Here is a 22,742-nt window from a genome sequence, read left to right on the forward strand (position 1 = left end):
CCCTAGCTGTCTGTTTGGCATAGCTTTGACCTCGCCCATGCATTCACCTCGATTTGCAATTTTTACTCCATAAGTCATTGGCGAGGCAGGATGAAAGCGCGACGCAGGAAAAATGCTGCTGCAATCGATCCCAGTGGTGTGATTCGCCGTGTAAGTCATTCCGGAGGAATTATCTCAGGTGTTTCTCCTGGAATTTGCTCAGTGAAGAACAAGGTGAAGAAAGACACCCTGGAAATTCTGGGCAAAACTTAAAAAAGAGATGCTCCATTTCAAGTCATAAAAAGCTACAGCTGATGATCCACACGTTCATAAACAAAACAACAGAAGTAAAGGAAAAGATCATACATGACATAAAACTCAAGCAAGCCGATCGATTTTGTGTATAGGGTCCGTGATAGATTTATGAGATGGGCCTGAGTTGGCCCGTCCGCCCAAGTTGGGCCCAAAAAGCCCGGCCCACGGGAATAGGGCCCGTGGATGGGGGAAGGTATAAAAGGGAGGAGAGAGAGAGAGAGACGCACCTTTGGCACAATCAACGTACACTTCTCCCCCGCGTTTTCTCTCCCGAAGAACAATAGGCATACGGCTTCCAATTTCTTCCCTTCAAGGCTTCATCGACCGGATTCTCTTCCTCCATTGACGACGGTGTTTAATCTGTGGCTAACAAGGTACGCTCAAATCCGTGGTGTGCTTTACGATCGGTGATGCGTGTTTTCCTGGCTTCGTCTTCCACATTCGATTTAGGGGGTTCGATTTAGTGTCGAATCCGGTTTTGGGATCGATTATTCCCAACATTGGTATCGTGAGCCCTAGTTCACGTTTTCCCGATCAATTTGATGTTTTTGATTGATTTTTCGTAAAAAATTCTCGGCCGTACGGATCGGGGCGTGAAATCCCGACACCCGAGCACTGTACGTCCTTTTTTATGAGTTTCCGTAAGTTGGAATCAAATTCTGAAGGCACCGGGTGAAAGGCGACGACGAGACGAGTCCGGGCGACATGTCGTGCGTCGCCGGACGACGCCGCAAGCGCCACACGCGCTGCCACAAGCCGCTGCGCGTGGGCGCCACGCGCCCAAAGCGCTGGCTATGGCCGCCAGGCAGCCACGCGCGGTGACGAACCGGCACGTGCGCGCGGCGCCGGGCGGAATGGCACGCGCCGGTCCGCGGACCGACGCGTGCCGACGTCACGTGATGACGTCACCGATGACGTCATCCCCGACGACGTTTTCGCTGAGCGGTCACCGCCGGCACCCGACCGGCGACCCGACCCCGGCGAGACCCAAGACGTGCGGATGACGTCTTGGTGACGTCAGCCCGTGCACGTGAGCGGCACGTGCGGGCGGTTCACGCGAACCGGCCCGACCGGCCCGACCGGCCCTTCCGATCCGACCCCACGCCCGTTGACCCGACCCGTTGACCGACGACCGTTGACCGTTGACTTGACCGTTGACCCGAAAAAAAAAAAAAAAAAACAAAAACAAAAAAAAACAATTTGTTTCTTTTTCAATTATGTCTGTGTGGGTTGTAGGTCATCCATTTTAATTCTGCATTTGTTGCATGAATCATGGAAATTTATGTATTTTCCATTTTGTTTATTATGGATGATAAGTGATCCATTTTAGTTCTGCATTTGTTGCAAAAACTATGATGCGTAATGCACGGATACCTGCAATCCCGAGACCGGACGAAGGAAGAGTTAGACTGAAAAGGCTAATGAAAAAGTTAGCTGATTTTCGGTGGCTTGATGGTGATTTAGTATCACATATGGTCAGGTCAATCGATGATACAGAAATCATCAATAATGGTTATCTTATGCCGGATTTTGATAAGGTGCCGGCTTTGTTGACACTCTTCCACCGAATGGCAAGCGGTGTTAGACGGCTATGGGAGGTCAACGTGGTCCCGGGTTATAGGAGGCTGGTGGAAGCTTTTGTAAGAGAGTACTATAGATTGAGTTGGCCAAAACTTCAACCCTTAGATTGTGCTCTACGTGGCGCAGTGAATGCGCTTGGTGGCGACATGAAAACTCTCCAAAAGATTTTCCATGGTTGGCAAATGTACCTTCGTTTTCGAGATGTTTTGACCGATAGATTAGAAGGGACATTCCTAATTATTTCTTAGATTAATTATGAGATGTTTTATGGATGTAAATATCTCTTTCCAAGTTGATATTTTTCTTTGTATATATTGCTCAAAGTGTAATGTATAGTTGTATTATGTGAAAGCACCGTTATTATATTGAATGTTAGATAATATTTGCTTTCTCATTTATCGCCGATTGTGTGGGTAGTTAGTCATGGGGTAGTTATAGAAGTTTTTGTAACTTCATAGAATTGATTTTGCATATGACAATCATATTAATGATAATTTTAAGTTAGGATTTTTGGAGGATGATTGGAAACATAGTGACCTTTTGATTCTGAAGCCTTACTTGAAATTATTCATTAATATGATGGGTCTATGCAAATAAGGATGCATAATTGATAGGCATTAATTATTCGTGCATGTATGTCTGATGTGTTCGAAGCGATAGTTCAAAGCAACTAAGAATGTAATTGCCGATATGAACGGCTACAATTGTGAAATATTGAATATGAAGATTCAATATGTGCTGGAAAAGCAAGAAGCACTAGAAGCTCTTAACCATGTTATGGAAGATCTTGAGAATGCTGTGCGCCACCTTGAGCTGGTAGAGGACCGCTTAACGGGATGTGAGCTGAGAATAGATATTTGCAATGCTGGTTCTAGCTCATAAAGAGTTTTGAGCTGTAAGCGCAAGCGTATTGATTCGTTCAATATGTGGAAATGTAAAGGATCAAGTCCTTATTGCAAGAGATCACGAGTTAACCAACACAAGAGAGGAAAACGTCCTCAAGTGAAGAAAATGTCAAGGGTGAAATGTTACAACCGTGACAAGAAGGGTCACTATGCTCGCGACTGTCGTGAGCCAAAGAAGGTAAACACCTCTTGTACATTTGAGAACTTTGATTATGTGTCAAGTTCTGCATTATAGACTGAATCCAATCCTTTGTGGAATGTAGATTCAGGAGCGACAGACCATGTAGCGAAGGATAAAGGATCCTTCGTGGAATTCCGACGAATACCAACTGGAACTGAGTGGATCTATGTGGAAAACAACCAGAGCTGAAGTTAAAAGGATTGGCACCGCCAACCGAACATGTGTGGTGGACGCAACTTGTTCCTACATGATGTTCTAAATGCTCTAGAGATTCGTCGAAATTTAATTGTCTGTTTTGATGTTGGTTAAGCTTGGTTTTGGTATGAACTTCCATAATAAATGTGTAGATTTGTGTTTAGATACAAATTACTATGGTTGTGGTCACTTTCTAGATGGTTTTATTGTACTAAATGTTGACTGTGATGATGTCAATATGTTATCCCCTTGTTTCACGTCTTCTATCTTATATGATAATGATGTGAATATGATGGCATGCTAGACTTGGTCATATGGGCCAACAACATATGAACAGACTAGCCAAAGAGGGCTTGTTGGGCAACATTGAAAAAGTCGATTTGCCCATATGTAAGCATTGCCTAGAAGGGAAAATGACAAGGAGACCATTTGGAAAAGGTAAAAGAGCTGAATTTCCTCAGATTTAATCCATTTGGACGTCCTGTGGTTCAATGAATGTGAAAGGAAGGCAAGGGGCTGTTTTATTTCATCACTCTTAATAGATTATTATACTCGATTCGGAGGTGTCTATTTGATTTCTCATAAATCTGAAGCATAAGTTGTTTTCAAAAGGTTTATGAACTTGGTTGAAAATCAATTAGACAAGAAAATAAAAGCATTTAGATCCGATCGAGGTCGAGAATATTTATCTGATGAGTTCAGAAAATTATGTGATGAAAAAGGAATAGAAAGACAGTTGTCTATTCCACATACTCCTCAACAAAATGGTGTTGCAGAGAGAAGAAACAGAACCCTACTGGAAATGGTTAGGTCCATGATAGCATATGCTAACTTACATATCACTTTTATGGAGTGATGCGTTGTTAACGCTGCATAAACACTTAACCGGTGCCTTCCAAATCGTTAGTTCCACTCCATATGAGTTATGGATAGGTAGAAAACCGGACTTAAGTTTACTTAAGCCATGGGGTTATGCTGTCTATACTCATATGTCCTCTCACAAGTTTGGGAAATTGAGTCCCATATAAAAGTAGAGTATTTTAATGAGATACTCCGAACACTCAAAAGGGTATGTGTTCGTAAGTGAGCAGGAAAGTGGGAGAATAACTGAATTTGAATCACAGGATGTCACATTCTTAGTGGATGAATTTCCTAAAAATGGCGAAATATGGGAAGATTACTTCCTATTTGAAACCTTGGATTAAGATTATGATATTAATGGAGTTCATCCAAGTGGGAGTAATATGAGATGTGATGAATTGAATTCAACTCATTCTCAATTGCAACCACATGATGTGACGACATCATCATTACCTAATCCAAGTGGGAGCATAATGGGGAATGATGTGCTAAGTGTACAATCTCCCATACGGTGAACAAGTCGCCAAAGTATTCCCCGTCGATGTTTTGACATTGAAAGGGAAACTTTTATTGTTGCTCCACAAGATGAGTATGAGCCAAGAAATATTAATGAGGCTCTGAATTGCCCTAGTAAGGAAAAATGGATTTATGCAATGAAAGAGGAGATGGAGTCAATGAAATCAAACCAAGTCTGGGAACTGGTTGATCTGCCAAAAGGACGCAGAGCTATTGGGAACAAATGGGTTCTCAAAATAAAGCGAAAGGCTGATGGCTCGATTGAAAGGCATAAGACTCGCCTTGTGGCGAAGGGGTATAATCAATAGGAAGGAATTGATTATGAAGATATTTTTCTCCCGTAGTAAGATTTGCCTTGATTCGCATAGTTCGGCAATAGTGTTTAGTATGGATCTTGAGTTACATCAAATGGATGTAAAGACTGCTTTCCTCAATGGAAACTTAGAGGATGAAATATATATGGAACAACCTGTTGGTTTCATAGTGAAAGGCCAAGAAGAAAAGGTATGTCGACTTTGGGGGTCAATATATGGCCTTAAGCAGTCGTCAAGACAATGATATATACGTTTTCATAATGCCATAATGGCATATGACTTTACAATGATAGATGAGGATCATTGTGTATATATCAAAAGATCCAAGGATCAATTTGTGATCATATCATTATATGTTGATGATATACTAATTGCCGGAAGCAATATGGAGCTAGTCAATACTTTGTCAAAAGTTGGTTGTCTTCCAAAATTTTGAATTGAATGATATGGGATTGTAAACCCATTGACGCTCCTATTGCAAAAGGTGAAGGATTGAGCCATAGACTGTGTCCAAGGACTCCACAAGAGAAGGAACAAATGAAACATGTTCCTTATGCTAGTGCTGTTAGAAGCTTGTTGTACGCTATGATGTGTACAAGACCTGACATATGTTTTGCAGTTGGAATGGTGAGTAGATACTAATCCAATCCAGGTCAAGCACGTTGGAAAGCCGTTAAGTGAATACTCGAGGTATCTAAAGTGGACTGCTGATTATATGTTGAGTTATTATGGAAAGGATCTCGCGACTCTAAGGCTATTCTGATGTTGATTGGGGAGGAGATTTAAATGAAAGGAAATCTACCTCTAGGTTTGTTCTCTTACCGAATAATGGCACCATGTGTTGGAGCAGTAAGAAACAAAAGTATATAGCCTTGTCCACGATGGAATTGAGTTCGTGGCATTATCGCCAGTGATAAGAAGATGTTTGGCTTAAGAGATTTTTGGATCATTTAGGTGTTATTGGAAGTGCTGCAGATTTGTTATTAGTTAACTATGATAATCAAGCAGCAAAAGTGTACACCAAAGATCCAAAATATCATGGCAAGACCGAACATATAGATACCAAGTAGAATCTTGTCAAGGATATGGTTGCACGAAAAGATGTGAACTTAGAGTACATACTACGCATGGAATGGTAGCAGATCCTATAACAAAGCCAATACCTAGAGATGTGTTTTGTGGCCATGTGAAATCTATAGGATTGCGTAGAGGATGATGTACTGAATATTGTAATTTCCCTAAGAGTTCACATTTGATGAATTTGTGTTTTCATCATTAATGTCTATGAATCTTTGTATGATCTTTATGCATCTTAATGCTCAGTGCATTACTTTAAGTTGAGGAGTATGTCGGACAGATATAAGATTAGTACACTCACACGGGTAATCGCATCTATTTACTATGTGATAAATAGAGATGAAACAGTATTTAAGCTTATTATCTAGGTGATAATCGAAAGCTCAAGCTTAAAATACACATGTCGCCTTAACTAAGTGTTAAGATGAGGACATAATACTTGTGATGTCCGAAAGTAAAATACCCCACATATTTTTACTTTTATCCGTCTAAGATGCCGATGTGAGTTCGATGAATTTTGTGAATGAGTAGATACGTGAACTCAAGTTAGACATTGGGTATGTCTCGAACTATCATCTGTACGGTATTGAAAGGTGTAGACATACGCTCCATGGGAAAGGAGTTAATACCGTAATACGTATTTCATACTATGTATGCATGAGACGACCAATAAGAGTGGCAAAAGTTTGATCTCAACTTTTATGTCGTGTGAGACTCTTGAGGAAGAGAGTTCCTCAATTTCTTAGTCCCCTCAAGACTCTTACTTACTCGGAGTGACGTCCCCATACTAGTTTAAACATCCAATGGAAAATTGCAGTACTTTCCTTGGTCTTATGAAGAGAAATTAAAATATAATTAAAATGAAGAGAAAGAAAAGGAAGAAGAAAAGAAAAAAATTAAAAAATATATATTAAAATATTATTAAAAATTATTCATGCCAGCGTCGGTCATGCGATTGTGCGACATAAGATAGTTGGCGTTCATTGGTCAGATTAATTCAATTGGCAAAACTTCAATATATTTGAGATTCAATTGATAAAATTAGAAAATTTGAAACTGATTTAGTAAAAATGTAATAAGTTTAGGAATTTGTGGATAATTTTTTTCCAGGATCTACACTTATGTGTTGCTGGTCCATCATAATGTATGCCACGTGGCAATCACTAGATGGTTGGCACAACCGCCAACGGATATATATATATATATATATATATATATATATATATATATTTTTTTTTTTTTTTTTTTTTTTGAAAACTTACCAATCTCACATTGTATATATTTTCCATCTGACATTTGATTGAGCTGATTTTTTGCACCCATCAATATATGTTGTGACCCAATCTTACTGAAAATGTGATACAATCGTCAAAAAGTGTAGAAATTGTACGTTTCTAAGGAACAGGCCGAAGTGGAGTTGTGGTGAAAAATTGCGATATTCTTTATTTTTTTCTCTCAAATCCGATTGGTGTGATTCTTAGGAAGTTGAAAAAGTTGCGAATTGATGGAAAGATCTTAATGAATACTACCCAGTTAAGCACTTCAATCGACCTTTCTATGAATTTTATGCTAGGTCAAAGTCGCTTTAATTTTGAAAAGGATTAGGTAAAATATAGGGTTTCTAAAATCACATTTTATGGTCAATTATTAATTCTATATTTTTTGTACATTGCAAAAAATAAAATTTTCTTTAGATTTTTTAAATTGGTCATATGGGTTGCTTTAGAAGTTAAGGAATGCACATATGTGTTGGTTAGGCACATGACAAGTATTTCACATTTAGACCACCCCTTAATTTGACTAGTGTCTTATTTGGTCATCGAGTTTAATGTGGTATATTATGTGTTCAAAATTTATCAACTCAGAATAGATTCCCTCCTAAGGAAAAACATTATTGTCTGTTCAATTTTTGTTGCTATACTTTGAGGTTTGCACATGTGTTTAATTTGTGGCTCTTCTTGCATGCTAGACATGTTACGAGTACTTGGCAATCTTTATAAACTTTAATATTGAACTGTTCTCGTTTAACACGAGTGCAACTTAATCTTCATGAACCACTTCACTACTCAGTGCAAAAAAGGAGAATTTTCATATCATGACATAATCCTCTAAAATTTCCTCACTGACTACTGTAATGCCCTCATTTCCCTCACTCCTCCATTAGAACTCCGTACTTCTAGTGTCTCCCAAAATTGACTATCTTTATGAGGTTTCTCATCTCAAAGAAGATAGTAAAATTTTAGAGATCTACCTTCCATTTATAAATCCATATTTCACTTTTGCTCAACCTTCCTCTTTGTCACCTATCCATTCTATTAAGCAGTTTATGAAACATACTTTTCGAGACGTTAATGAGTATGTCCAATCTTTCAAATTTGACTGGCATCCTATTCCCGCTGAAATTTGTGGCTCTTCTCGCTTAACATGAGGGCAACTTAATCGCAAGTACCATAGCAGCTTCTTAGCTTTGAGCCGTCCATGTCAGATTAAGGATGGGAATAATACTCCAATGGATATGATTTGCAACGAAAGGTTGAACCCATGTCTCACTTTGGGCAACAGTTATGAGGAGGAGACAAATACAATTGTCTGGTAGGATTGATGAAGAACCTATCAAACATGCATTTCGCGTGGCCATTGCTGAAAATAAGGCAATTGTGGGGTATAGAAACCTTCCTCATTTGTTAGGAGTACCTAGCTGTATGAACACTCTGAAGCTGAATGCCCGTCTGGATAACATACCTGTGCTTGTCATGCGTAATGGCGGAGGCAACGCACATCGAACCTTCACTTGCAATCACAATGACAAAGGAAAATGCATTATTTTTGGAGGAGAGCTCACTGCCAATGATATGATGATAATAAACAATCGAAACTCTACTCAAGCTTCGTGGGAAACTAGTCAAGCGGGCACAGTTGAACCAAATGCTCATCCTGCTCTAGGGAGCACTTTGAATATGGGAGGTATCGCAAAGAAAATAGAAAGCTTGCAAAAGAAAGAAACTAGCCATGACTAGTGAGCCTAACCCTGACATATATTCATTTTCCAACCGGAGTCTATTATTGACTGGAGTATTTGATGGGGTTCCAGTAAAGTATGTTTTGAGGAGACGTGATGTAAGTTTTTTCTCATATAGTCATTTGCCAAATTTCTTTAATGTTTTATTCTTCTTAAATTTTTATGGTTCTTTACTCAACAATTGACGCATGGAGTTCCACAAATAATTCTCCATAGTGTTATAAAAGGGTCAAAGATTCTTTGTTGCTGCAGCAAATGCAAGAACTCTCAAGTAAGGTTGTACCTCGATTTATTTCCCTTTTTGTTCAATTATGGAGTTGAAGAGGACGGTATGAATTGGAGATTTGTACGGTAACCTGTCTTATATGTTAAACCATGCAGTGCATTAGTCCTTGCAAGTTTGAGCGCCATGCAACAAGGAAGACCAAGAGACCGTATTCTAGCATCTACTTAGAGAATGGCAAGACCATCAACCAAATTTGTGAGGAGCTAAGGGCCACTCCAAGGATTGTTTTTTCATGGGCTTCCGGAAATAACAAGTTCCGCTTTTACTTGGTTAAGTTTTAATAGTTGGAAAGGTCATTCTAATATTGACTCCTCTCCAGCAGCACCTCCCCCAATTTGAAGATGTCGCACTCTAAGTCTTTGCAATAAGTTGTTATCATCGCAAGATAGGTCGGTTCGGATGCATTTGGGAAATCATTTCGTTTTGCGATTGTCCAAAATATTGCAACTTTGCTTTACTTTGGTGAAATAAAAATCTACCGGTCCAAACTTTGTCCTCCTCTGCCGATGCAGTTGCACGTCAATCATGAGTGTAGAAAAGCAAAAGAAATTTTGTTTTGACAAAGTACTGCACGGATGGGAAAGCTTTGTTTCGTCAGAGTGTTACATTAGTATATGTGAATGTATTGAATGCGTTAGATTCAATTTGAAGTCCAAACTAAATATAGAATTGCATGACTAACCTCGTCTGCTCCAAAAAGGACAAAGATGTTCGTCTGTGCAAGTTTCTTATATATATAGATATATGTATGTAAAGTTATTCTCCAGAGGAGCTCTATCTCATCTTCGAGGGAAAGAAATCATAGCACTCCAAATTCAATTGACTAAAAACTTACTTACATAACCTTACCAAAATTATTGATTTCATGCCTTGGTGCAACTTCCTCCGGTCATTATAACCATTTTTACCACTTCTCATAATTAACACAGATTATGAACGTATCTGATAAAAATTAAATATAACTAACGTGCACATATGACATTTACTGTAGGGTCGAATTTTGTTCTATTTATGTGCCCAAAAGGGACGTAAGCATATTATGCTTACCCCTTATATTTTTCTTAGCCATATTTGACGGGCAATCAAGTTTGGGCATATCGAAGAAGCCAATAGTTGCCTGCAATAATTATTTTTGAAATTATGTGCCAATAATATGAATTACAGAAACAACTATCAACATGTCCATTTATGCTTCTCCGATGACTAGATGGCTTTCGTTGAATTGGCTATATAGAAAGCAACCGACTGATCTCATATACAACCTAAAAAAATCCTATAAAATTTTCTTTGAAATAAATTTATTACTGAAACTCATTGTAGAGATTTTTAATATTAAAAGAAAAGGAATTTGTAGGATATTGATCCCACCCATCAATTAATTAAATCACAATATAGGTTTATAATATAACTAATCTGTAACAAATTTTATTTAAAAAGAATGATATGCGCACGAAACAAAATAAAAAGAAACATGTTGACCCATAATATCATAGATTACGTCATATACGATACTAAATGTCTTTGATCTAATTATTTTTCACTTGTATTGTGAAAATGCTGTCAATTAATAATGGCTATGAAATATCCGCTACTTGTAATCCGATAATGCCAGCTCAACATCCCACAAGGCATAGCTCACGTAGTGCATAGTTGGTATGCAATTTGGCTCCTCGAATGGAGAGAGTGGCCCACATAATTAGTCACATAAAACCGAGCTAGGATCTAAAATAGATATAGCATAGATGTTACCGCAATAACTCTAGCCACTCGTAATTTAAGGGTCCCGAAGGTCAAATTTTTTAAACTTCGTTTCACATACATTTTCCTTATCAAAGAGGAAAAAGTTTTAATCTTTCGGCGTTTGACACAGTGTACTTCGAGCTCAAGGGGATAAGACGATGATGTCGCCTTTGCTTGCAAGTCCTTCTGGGCAAGAAAATTGGTAGTGGCCTTTAAGGCTGCACATGACCACTCTTCTGTTCCAGAAAAGAGTTTTTTTTCATAAATAATTCTATTCTATTTCTATTCCGGAAAATAATTTTTAAGTAAAAGAATCCGTTTGGTAATTAGACAAAATTTCTACTCTTAAAATAGAAAAAGAATAGAAATGCATTTGGTAATGCAACAATTTCTTTTTTATATTTATTCATTTTTTATTCTTGCTTACGGATTGCCACCACCGCCGGCATGTCGGCCGCTGCCATTGCACGACCACCGGTCGCCGACCGTCACCGTTGACCGCCCCCTCCTGCTGGTTGTTGGCCGCCGCCAGCGACCGGCGACCGGCGGCGGTAGCGGCGGCCGGCGGTGGGCGGTGGCTCTAGGCGATTGACGGTGGCCGTGGTAAGAAAAAGAAATAAAAGGAAATTAAAAAGAAAATTAGCTTATTTCTAGAAATTGTTCCTAGGAACAAGAAGTAACTTTTTTTTGCTTCTCAAAACTATTCTCAGGAACAAAAAAATAAGAGAAATTGTTCTCGAGAACAAATGTTTTACCAAACAAGTTTATATTCTTTTTTTGTTCTGGGTAACAAAAGAACAGAAATTTGGAGAAACAGGAGCATTACCATGTGCTACCTACACTAGTGGTGCATTTAGTATTAAATTCTTTATTTGTGGCGCTAAGAGTTATCCTTGTTTGTCCAAGGATGTATGCTATTGATCTTTCTTTTACCCCTTCTTGCTTGACTATTTTATTGTGGCTACGTTAACCTAATCAAAATTTTGAAGTAACGATCTTAAAATACGTAGTTACTCTAGCTATGCGGTTGTCTTGTTATTTGATATATATATCTGCTAAAATAGAACATCTTAATTGTTTTGTGACATTTAAGCTTACCACAAAGTCGATGGATTGTGTGAGACATGCGCCTCGTCTATGAGCAATTCTATTGAAAGATTGTAATTAGTATTGTCAGTTTATTGCGAACTTATTTAAGTCGTCGAGATCATCTCATCACATGACTTGATGGTAGGAAGCGATAATTCAAACCGAGTCAGAAACATGACAAGGATCATTTACAATCCTGGACAATCGTTTTCCCACATTTTGGATTTGAAGAGACGCCTATAACTTCTTCCATTACGAAACTAAATCTTAATATTCTTTTTTCGAGGCCTATGAAACTTTCTTTAGCTCCTTTATCTTCAGTTAAATGTCCTAGAAGATGAGTCTATGTCTTGAATACACTAATGAATAAGTACATTCTCCATTTCAAGTCCTCAAAAGCCACAGCTGATGATCCGCACGTTCATGAACAAAACAACAAAAGAAAAGGGAAAAGATCACACATGGACATAGCTGTCGACTAATACTCGCTTTGCTTCCATCCTCCGTACTCTTCATTAATCTCCGGCTCCTCCTACAAATCCCAACACATAAAAATAGTGTCAAACTTGTATAGCCATGGATTATTTCAATCGAGATAACTTTAGCAAGCCGATTGATTTTGCGTATGGCTCCCCATGCTAGTTAAAAATCCAATGTAAAAATGCAGTGCGTCGACCATTGGTCTTATGAAGGGAAATGTAACTTCTATCGAGATTGGAAAGAAAATTTTCGATAAATCCGCGAGAGAGGATGGGACCAGTGAATACCCTTAAATTGAATGTTAAGCCAACTTGGATCTCTCCGCAATAGGACTGGTCCATCCGAACCACCCGGTATTTGCTCGGATGCAGCTCGGCGGTCCCGTTCTCCACTCCTAACGCCAGAAAGTCCTCCAGAAAGATGCTAACCATTCAAAAAGAAAGAACTTAAAAGTCATCTACTTTCACTACTTGATCAAAATCGACGTTGCATAGTAAGATTAATCAGCACTTATTAGAAACTGTGATTTCATTCTTTCTGTGGCAAATATTGAAAAACTCACGTCGCACTTCCAATGTAGTCGTCGGCGGAGAAGGTGTCTTTGTCCATGATCTTGAGGTTGAGCTTGAACTGGTGATGGTCGCCTTCTCCTGGATACTCCACCCGCAACGTGAACTTCTCCCCCCATGATGGATTACTTCCCTGCCCTGCTTCACCATTTTATCGCTCTTACTTTCAATCCCAAATTTAACTCGTTTCTCAACACATTTGTCTTCTCCACAAAGTTATATAGGTCAAATTTGTGAAGAAGTAAAAGCAGCGGGCAAATAGCATAGCCTTCCAATTCATTAATCTAGTTGGTTTAATTTCTTATGCCTAAAAGTTTATCACTAATCAAAAAAATTATCAATTAGTCTAGTTGGTCCAATTTCTCTTCATTTTTTTTTTTTACTTTTGTCAAGACCCTTTACTATATTGCGGGCCGCGACAGTGAGTAGAATCATTCAATTACACTATTCTTCAGCATAACAAAGGAAAAATAAAAATAAATAAATAAATAAAAATAAATAAAGATCCGCATCTTAGAAAATTCACGTAGTCAACATAGGACTATGTCTTCCTTTTCACACCACAACCCAATTAAAGATGCCCCACCATTTTCCATGTACTGGTTAGCTGTGTGCTCCAATCAGAATTGGTCAACATCACAATTCTAATATGTTTTTGACAAAAAATAATAATAATAATAATAATAATAATAATAATAATAATAATAATAATAATAATAATAATATGTTAATTCCAATCAACTTCGAGGCAATTGACAACACCGATGCCCAACACCGATGCCCAACGACATGGTTGAAGACTCGGTTGTCTTACTTAGTTTTTTGCCTAAGTTCCACAACGTGACACCCCTCAAATTACGTGTTAGCATGATTTCCTATGACCTCTATCAAAATTCAATGCGTGGAAAAGTGACAAACGATTCAAATTACTAATATCACTTCAATACTTAGGGACAAAAGAAGAAAAAGTACTCGATACCATTTTCTATGTGAACAAAAAAAGGAAGATTATTTTGGCTTTTACCTCTGGCGATGCTGCTTTTGCGTTCTTGTGTCTTGTACTGAATCAAAACGTAGGGATCCATCTTACCTATTAAACCATCTCAAAGAGACAAAGGGAAAATAAATAAATAAATAAATTAAGGAATTCTATTGTATTCTCAATTAGTGAAAAGTAAAAATGTCCACGCTTTTCTTCCATAAAATATTAATGGAAATTTATTGTCAGGGTCATGAGTAGAAATTATCACGTTTATCATCATGAACAAAATTTCATAAACACATACAAAGAGGGGAAAATAACATCAGAGACCCTAAAGTTTCGGGTAGGACTATTCAATGTAGACCCACCCGAATTGCTCCAAAAGATATGTTACAGTCATTTTATAAAATTGCAATTCAGCCCTCAATTACACGATTTTTTTTTCTCCCTTAAAAACCTCTTGTCCATAACTGACGAAATTCACTTCAATGTCTGACGAAAGTCTTCCTTTTGTTATGGAATTTTAGAAGCAAATATAATCCGACATAATGTTATGACCTAAATAAAAATTGTCGAATGGAGAAACAATCAAAAGTTTTAAAGTATCATTGTCTGCGTTTTAAAGTTCTTGAACTAAATTGAAATTTCACTCAAAACTCTGGCAATTTTTTCTTTCAACGTCCAATGAGATGACCCACAAATGAAGTCAACCATTGCCATCTCTCCAAAAATCATGTAGATAATAATAATAGTAATCAAAGTGAGAATAATTCTTCAGGAGTTTAAATTAAAAAAAAAAAAAAAAAAAAAAAAGAGCCAAAGAAGGGCAGATAATGCAAATAAACATGCTTCCAATCTTTCAAGAGATCACATGAACTCGCGCAAAATCTTGAAAATCTGGCTTTTCTTAGTTTTCCTAATTTTCCATTTACCGTCCAAATTTTGGAGAGACAGAAGTTGCAACCAAATGAAAACTGACTAACAAAGTGAGAAAAAAGAAAACTTTTTTTTTGGTTGCTGGGGAGATAAAAATGATGACAAACTCTATAACAACTACTGGATCAATTTCAGATACTGTCTTCAATGTGTGTGCGGGTGAGGGCGTGTGTGTTCAGAGAGTCATCAAGAAGACATCGGCATGCGACTTTTGCTGCGGTGGATGATTTTGATGATCCGGAAGGAGGAGGAGGCGAAGAAGTTACCAAAGAAATCAGTGTTTCCAAGGCCTTTTGCGCTCACCAGCAACACCTCCAAAACCCCAACTGCCATCCTCTCTCTTTCAGCCGAGAATTCAAAGGCTATTCTGCGATGGAATCTGAGAAAGAAATCTCTCTCTCTCTCTCTCTCTCTCTCTCTCTGCTGAGAATTCAAGGGGAATCGTATGAAACCTTCTGAGACTCGACTTCTCCGAGGTTTAAGGTGGTTTGTGACCATAAGGTGGTTTATCTGGACAGGTTGATGACGGCAACCTGACCAGGAAAAAAATATCTTTATATAATAATAACACGCAATAAACAAAGATTGGCAGTACATATCCAACTCGTGTTCATACCTTGCGGGAATCGATATCTTCTCTAATTAAATTAACATGATGTGGGGTGTTGTTTGCTTTGACCAGATAAAATTACGGCCACGTTCAGTCTTCTTGGGCCAAGTTCCAAAAAAATTGTTTATTATTTACGTGCTTTACAAGTTGGGTTCTTAAGCTTTACCGATGGAGATTAATCTTTACATATGCGAAAACATTGCTTATGGACATAGAAAAAAATTCCCATTATAACGTGGGCACAAATTTATTAGGTTTGAGATTACTGGCGATTGATAAAAACTCAAGTATAATTTCTGTGTGATCATATATGATTGTTAAATTTATAGCAAAGGACAACCTTTCTGTCATGTCATAGATCACTTTCACCACGCCACATAGTTAAAGCGTATACGTATACGAAACATAGCAACTTTTTATAATAGTCCCAGGAGTATTCTGCGCTTCAGAGGAATTCATTACTGCCTGCACGGATGTCAGTCTCACTTTAATTGCGTTGCCCCCTTTTCAGTCTTGACTTGGTCAGTCATTTCACTGAGTGAATTCAAAGGTAAATTGAATGCAAGACTTCTTTATTTTCCTTCGGTCCAAGAACTCGTTCATTGAAATAACTAAGACAAAGTAGAAGACCTGAACGCTCGGGCTTCGTTCAATAAAAGATCCATAAGGTGTCGAAGGCAGGAGGAAAGCCAATTACTTAAAAAAACTTTTCTGTAGATTTTAGCAACCTAATCTGCTACCAAATTTTTCTAAAGCGATGGACTAACCGTACATCAGGAAAGAGCGACAGCAGATAACTGCATTCCTGCGTAAGCACGCGACCTTCCCAAAACCGCGCACACTAGACTTCAAGAGGAATGGAATCCATTGTCCCCTGGCCTCCAGAAAACGTATTCTACTCCCGGCCAATTGAGGTCGAGGACATTGACTTGACCAAAACTCAATTGATTGCGAGGAAAGATCATCGCTATAGCTTCAACATCGTAGTCCTTTCACTTGAAAAACCCAAAACAAAACAAAGGGGTCCGTGTAAATATAACTGACAGGAAAACCAGATCCCCAATGTGGTTGATGATACTGCCGAGCAAACACCACAATTTCCTCCTCCCCTTTGATAACATTCCTTCGTTGATAGAAGAGTAACCATGAAAATGAAAAGATTTAAATTCAGAGGACTCCGTGATCAATCCAAACGGAGTACTTCACGGGAGCATTTTGCAATTTCTACTAGATTTTTCACATTCCGCAGATTAACGTTAATCAAAAGGATGAATGCTTTCCAGATAGATCCAAAACCCCACAGCAAACAAAAGTAGAGTCCCCACATGCAGCGCTCGACATACTGGGAAACTACACTGAGAGTTAAGGAGCGTCCGCTATTAATTCAAGCAAATAACATTCTCTTTAATTCGGAAACACAAAAAAAGATGGAACTGTTTAGATAAGGTACAACACATCTGCTGCTGCAACTTCTGCTGGAACATCTGTGATACGTGCATGTTGAAATTGTGTTAACAAGTGCTATAAACCCCAGTAGTACAAAATGACAACTGCATATATATCAATGCAAAAAGAGCATTCACCTCACATTTCCTCATCTGCTGGGCGATGGTTCTGGAGACCTTGATCTCGACCCAGAAGGTGATCTTGATGCGTCAGCAGCTGGAGATGAACTCCTCCGATCATGTGCTTCCCCTGACTCGTACCTGGATTTTCTGCAAATTGACAGTGTCATACTACAAGCATTGCATAGATCACATATCAACTATGGCAACCAAAACGAAACAAAAATTATTGACCCTCAGCATCAATTATAAAATCAAACAAAAACATGTCCATTAAAAGGTATACAGTCAAGATGTTCAAAAATGTTACACAGCAGTTACAGATTCAAAATTCAACAAATGAAAAGAGAGATGAAACGAAATTAACCAGCCATTAGGAGCTTAATTGTTTTATAAGGCTAGAGGCATCTCCATCATTGTTGTCAAAGTCATGACCATAATATAGAACATTATTTTGTCACAAACAAAAAAATTTAAATGCAACATGAAATTCTTTTGAAGCGTATGATGGTTATGAATCAGGATGAATCAATTTTTGGCGAAAGGAGACTAGGGTCAATTGCCCAATTGTTTCCTATGTTTAAGTCACTTCTGTCCCACTTCTGCAGACTTCTCTTTCTTTGAGCTGTCATTCTTGATTTTCCATTGGAGATCAATTTCCTTGCAAAACTCTCAAACAACTTCACACAATTTCAACAGTTCCGTGACCTTGACACTCCATTTTACTGTGATCCTACAAACTTTTGACCAATGACATGGGTGTTTAGTATTTTTTGCCTCATAAAACTCTCACAATCGCAAATATCAACTCTTGATTCAGAAATCATGCATTCATGTCCACATGCTATCTCCAATGATGAATAAACCAGTGACAACCCCGCCGTAGAAGAAAGTATATGCACTCACTGACCATCCCCACACAATCCTTGAGGCTAATCCAAGGAGGTATGTGGCAAATGAACAGCGGGACTATGTGAACAGCTATGACTCTGTACGTCCTCTATTTTAAGAAATTCATCGCTAAATGAAATATGACCCTCCTAGGGATGCTGATGATTCACAACAAATGAAACGACAAAAGAAAATGAGTCATGGAAAATCACATATGCCAACACTAGTCCTAGTTACTGCTTGTTTCCTATTGATCCTCCTTTCAGTTTGCATAGGTTAAGAAGACATTCATCCTAACAGGAGAGTCTCAGTCCAGAGGATGATGTAACCCAGGGGAAAAGAATGAATACATTCCCTACCCATTTTCATTTCCCTTATGGTATCCATTGTCATAATCGGGAGAGAATGACCTGCCATTCCGTCCTTCGCGCTCCTGTGAAGGGGCTCGAGGCGATCTGGAGTGGTCATCAGCATGCCTTCTACTAGGTGATACAGAAGGAACCCCACGCTTTCTTGGCACAGGAGAGTATGACCTGCTAACATTATGCTTTCAATGGAGTATGTAGTAACATTTATTGCCAGAAAAACTGTTGGTTTTCTATTCTTGCTTCTCCATATGTACACATAACCTAGCTCACCAAATTGCATACCCCACTAAAAATCATGTTAGTCAACCGTACCTGGAGCGATGCCGACTCCTAGAAGCTGATGGGCGACGAGGAGATCGTGAGCGTGAACGAGAACGTCCTGCAATTTAAAACCAAGCATCACTTCTTATAAACATCGTTTTGCATATTCTACAGATAAAAGTTCAAAATAGTCCTGCTCTACCATTTTGAATATATGAAAGATTAGTGTCTTGGTCTAAGAATATGAGATTTTGAGTAGACCAATGCTGAAGAGATGAAAGTATCCCTTCCACACTATTTTACAATTTTCAATCATTTTTCCAAACTGAAATTTCTATAATCAAAATAAATAAGAAAGAGATAAATTAAAATTGCCATAGTGATGGAGAACCATTATGCATAAGCTAGAAAGCCTAAGAGACTCGCCAGTAATTAAAAACCCAAGAACACAATCTGGAATTCTGGACTCTAGTGACTCAATAAAAACAAACACAGACAAGCATTTCATCTGCCCCATGTCAGCAACATAGACTCTCACAAAAGCAAACCCATATACAAACTTTCTTCCTGTTCTTTTTGGGACAAAGCCTTCGCCTCTTGAAGCAACAAAAATATTATCCCTAATAACTGGATCAGAAGTAGCAATCCATGGTAGCACTCAATAAGTAAGATACAGCTCAAATTTGAGACTTGAAATGAGAAAGACCAGTAGTTATTCATATATGTGAAATGAAAAGATAGCAACCAACTCCCAAGTTAACAAATGACACCTGCCACCAAAGTTTATGAGCAAGTAAATAGTTCTCGCAAATATTTTAAAGAGTTCCTAGATCAACCCTTAAAAACTAAAGCATGGCATGACAATAAAGGTCAATACTGCTAGGACAACATATCTCATGATCTCTCATACAATATGATTCCCACTCAGAAACATGGCAATATCTTCAGACTACACAAATCTAGGCTTGTTAGGCAAATTTTAATTGGAAGATTCATCTCACCATGATTAGATCTTCCTCCATACCCTGAAGGTTCCCTGCACAATATTAAGAAAACCTTGAGACAAGCGGCCTAACAGTGATCAAAGCTCCCTCTCACTGATAAGAACACTACCTTCTAGTTCTTCGACGCATGTCCTCTGGCCTCTTCCTACTCTCTGCAGCAACAACAACAGATATTTTCCGCCCCGCAAAATTTTGTCCATCCATATGGTATTGAGCATCAGCAGCATCATAAGGGTCCACAAACTCCACAAAAGCAAATCCTCGAGGTTGCCTATTAAAAAGGAAAAAAAAAAAAACAAAGAAGCAGTAAGATTTGGACAAGATATGTTTAGAACGTTCGACTTAGCACAGATTATTCAAGCACCTACTAAAACGAGTGTACTAATTGTTACCTCAATGCTGTCATCTGAGTGCATGTGTCTTTTGAATCTAATAAATATCCATTTCGAACTACCAACAGATAAATGGATACGCTTGCATAAAGCAGCTCGCACACCCAAGCTTATTGGCTGCGCTTTTGTTATGAATGATGTATGAAATGACACTTCAAAAGAGCAAAATGACTTCAAAAATCTCCAGAGTTGTAAAACTAAGATGCGCTTGAATCAATGCTGCCCATACTTAAATTGTCTCTGTGAGTCTTCAATTGGTCAACAATGATCTTCTTCTGCCAAACTTCTATCGATAGTGTAATTATATGTTTCTCTTCGTTAGGAACATTCCTCATATGACAAAGAAATCAAAACTTCCCACACTTAAATTCTCTCTTCTTGCAGTCTTCAATGGGTCAAGAGTATTCTTCTGCTTCCAAACTCTACTGGTAGTATAATTCTATTTCTCTTCACTAGGAACGTTCTTCGTTTGAAATCATCTTCTAAAGCCGTCAAGAACGAATTTGAAAGGCAATGACAGATCCTCCGTTAAATGTAGGCTTTCACCCTGTTTTAACTTCAAACTAACAAACCCTGATAAACCAGTCAAAGTGGGAACTATGAGAGAAACAGAAAAGCCATGAGAATATTGCTATGTGCCAACACGTAGCATGGCTCGCCCCAAAAAAAAGGGGGTCATCTTAGAGCTCTATATTGCCTTGATTAGACAGAGATCTAAACATTTAAGCGCGATAGTTTGCGCAAATGTACCATTCAAATGCAGAGTCTGAACCATCGCGCTACATCTATAAGTCTACATTTTAAAGTGTGAAGAGAAGACTATTAATAATCTTTCAAATGCCAAAAAGGTTATGGTAGCTGGGTAGTAGCATGTTTGGCACATAAAAGTTCATTAAGAAATCCATATCGTACATTGGCATTATCACTTTTATATGTTTGAGATACGCAATCTGATTGAACCAGATACTGCTTCACTTAAATTTTTTTACTTATGATGAGATAAATCATTGGATCTAACAGCATACAGACGCAGTTACAGACCATAAACTTCCCCATCATGTACCTAAGAGTTCCATTCTGCTATTGTTTTTGTTCTTGTTCAGTCTAAGTGTTCCAGGTCCAACCCGTTAACAGCAAGCACAAGCAGTATAAATTAAAGATACAAATAACAGAAGCTTGCAATCAGAAAAATAAGTATTTCAACCAGGACAACTACCTACCCTGTATAGTAGTCCCTTGGCAGATAAATATCCCTAACAAGTCCAAATCTCTCGAAGGGAATCCTGAGTTCTTCCGCCCTGCAAGCAATCACCAGTAAAAGGGGGCAAGAAAAAACCCTTTACAAAGAAAACTAAAAAAACCCGTGAATCGCACATTTCCCAAGAGCTCAGGCAAAACAGCATAAGAGAGAAATTCCATGACTAGACAGAGACCTGCAGTCCAGAGGAATGTTGCGAACCAAGAGGCTCCCATGCGACCGCTCCCGCTCTTTGTGCCTCCCATAGCCGCCAGGCCCACCGCCACCATATCCCCGCCGAGGAGGAGGACTCCTCTCTCGGCCCCCGTATCCTCGTCTCGGCGGACTATAGTACGGTGGACTGTACCTCCTCATCGTGCAGCCTAAAACAATCCCAAGCAAAGAAAGAAAACAAAACCCCAGAACGAAAATCAATCCAACAATCCCGAGGGTTCAAATCCGCGTTTGGCTGCTCCACTGAAAGCACGAAAACCCCAGCAGAGACGCAGCTGAATGGTCATCAATGTAGGTGCAAACGCGACGAAAAACCCAGGAAATCAGGTACGTGCTTCGCACTTCAGCACATCGAGCAGGCAAAAAACTCGCAGCTTCCATTTCCCATATCGATAAAAAAAAAATAATAATAAGCCCAAAAACCCCAAAAGAGAGAGAGAGAGAGAGAGAGAGAATCCGACAAGAATCGCAGCAAAGAAATCAAGGCACGTCGGGGAGACGAATAGAAGGAGAAACTACATGCATTCCAGCAACAATCACCGCCATCGTCATCGTTATCGCCAAAACCAGAGGCGATCTCAAACGCCTCCGAACGGCTGCGAATCTGGAGAGACTTACTGGACCGAAGAAAAGAAGAGAAGGAAGGAGAAACCCGACCTCTGACCTCGACCTCCCGAAGCTTCCTCCTCCTCCTCCGCCCCTCCTGCGAGATTGCTTCGGTTCGATCTGTTCAAAACAGCCTCGACGACGAACTGGGAAAAGTGCAGAGCTCGCTTGTTCCCCCCCACCACTCAAGTCGTATATAGAAGCCCTAGAAATGGGTCAACGAGTCAACGGGGGGCCGTCGACTTGACTTGTGACCGGGCCTTCTTTTAGATGGAGTGTTTGGGCCCATGTTGTTTTTTTATGAAATTAAAACCTTTTGATTCTCCAGAAAAGTTTCGCCTATTGTTAATTCATTTATGATTAATTCCACCGAAAATTTCAAAGTAATGCATTCATGCCACAGTTACCCCCAAGTTAATAGTTGTGTGACGAGAAATACTAAAATTGATATACCCGTATTACATTTACGTAAATTAATTTTTGTGTCGCAAAAATCGAAAATTGTTACATCAATAACAAATTTATTTTCCATTAACTTCTATACAATGT

At 38.8% G+C, this 22,742-nt stretch overlaps 2 protein-coding genes across 12 annotated transcripts; both read right to left on the reverse strand.

The window, feature by feature from the left end:
- Positions 1-12,347: 12,347 nt before the first annotated feature.
- LOC104420879 (16 kDa phloem protein 1) lies at positions 12,348-15,516 on the reverse strand. Of its 2 annotated transcripts, none has more exons than XM_010032651.3 (5): positions 15,292-15,516; positions 14,132-14,209; positions 13,101-13,245; positions 12,826-12,961; positions 12,348-12,590 (listed from the first exon to the last, which is right to left on the reverse strand). In XM_010032651.3, the coding sequence occupies exons 1-5, from the start codon at positions 15,356-15,358 to the stop codon at positions 12,537-12,539; spliced, it is 480 nt and encodes a 159-aa protein (XP_010030953.2). In that variant the 5' UTR covers positions 15,359-15,516; the 3' UTR covers positions 12,348-12,536. The 2 variants fall into 2 exon arrangements, with proteins under 2 accessions (XP_010030953.2, XP_010030954.2); XM_010032652.3 differs by having other exon boundaries at positions 14,132-14,197; positions 15,292-15,515.
- A 1,332-nt stretch (positions 15,517-16,848) lies between these two features.
- LOC104420880 (serine/arginine-rich SC35-like splicing factor SCL30) lies at positions 16,849-22,393 on the reverse strand. Of its 10 annotated transcripts, none has more exons than XM_039303561.1 (9): positions 22,245-22,393; positions 21,550-21,736; positions 21,337-21,414; positions 19,834-19,995; positions 19,722-19,756; positions 18,772-18,838; positions 18,502-18,624; positions 17,224-17,341; positions 16,849-17,119 (listed from the first exon to the last, which is right to left on the reverse strand). In XM_039303561.1, the coding sequence occupies exons 2-8, from the start codon at positions 21,726-21,728 to the stop codon at positions 17,230-17,232; spliced, it is 756 nt and encodes a 251-aa protein (XP_039159495.1). In that variant the 5' UTR covers positions 21,729-21,736; positions 22,245-22,393; the 3' UTR covers positions 16,849-17,119; positions 17,224-17,229. The 10 variants fall into 10 exon arrangements, with proteins under 10 accessions (XP_039159495.1, XP_039159494.1, XP_018719800.1 ...); XM_039303560.1 differs by having other exon boundaries at positions 17,219-17,341; XM_018864255.2 differs by having other exon boundaries at positions 17,224-17,350.
- Positions 22,394-22,742: the final 349 nt, after the last annotated feature.

The sequence above is a fragment of the Eucalyptus grandis genome, chromosome 10 (assembly GCF_016545825.1).
Source record: "Eucalyptus grandis isolate ANBG69807.140 chromosome 10, ASM1654582v1, whole genome shotgun sequence".
Classification (NCBI taxonomy): Eukaryota; Viridiplantae; Streptophyta; class Magnoliopsida; order Myrtales; family Myrtaceae; genus Eucalyptus; species Eucalyptus grandis.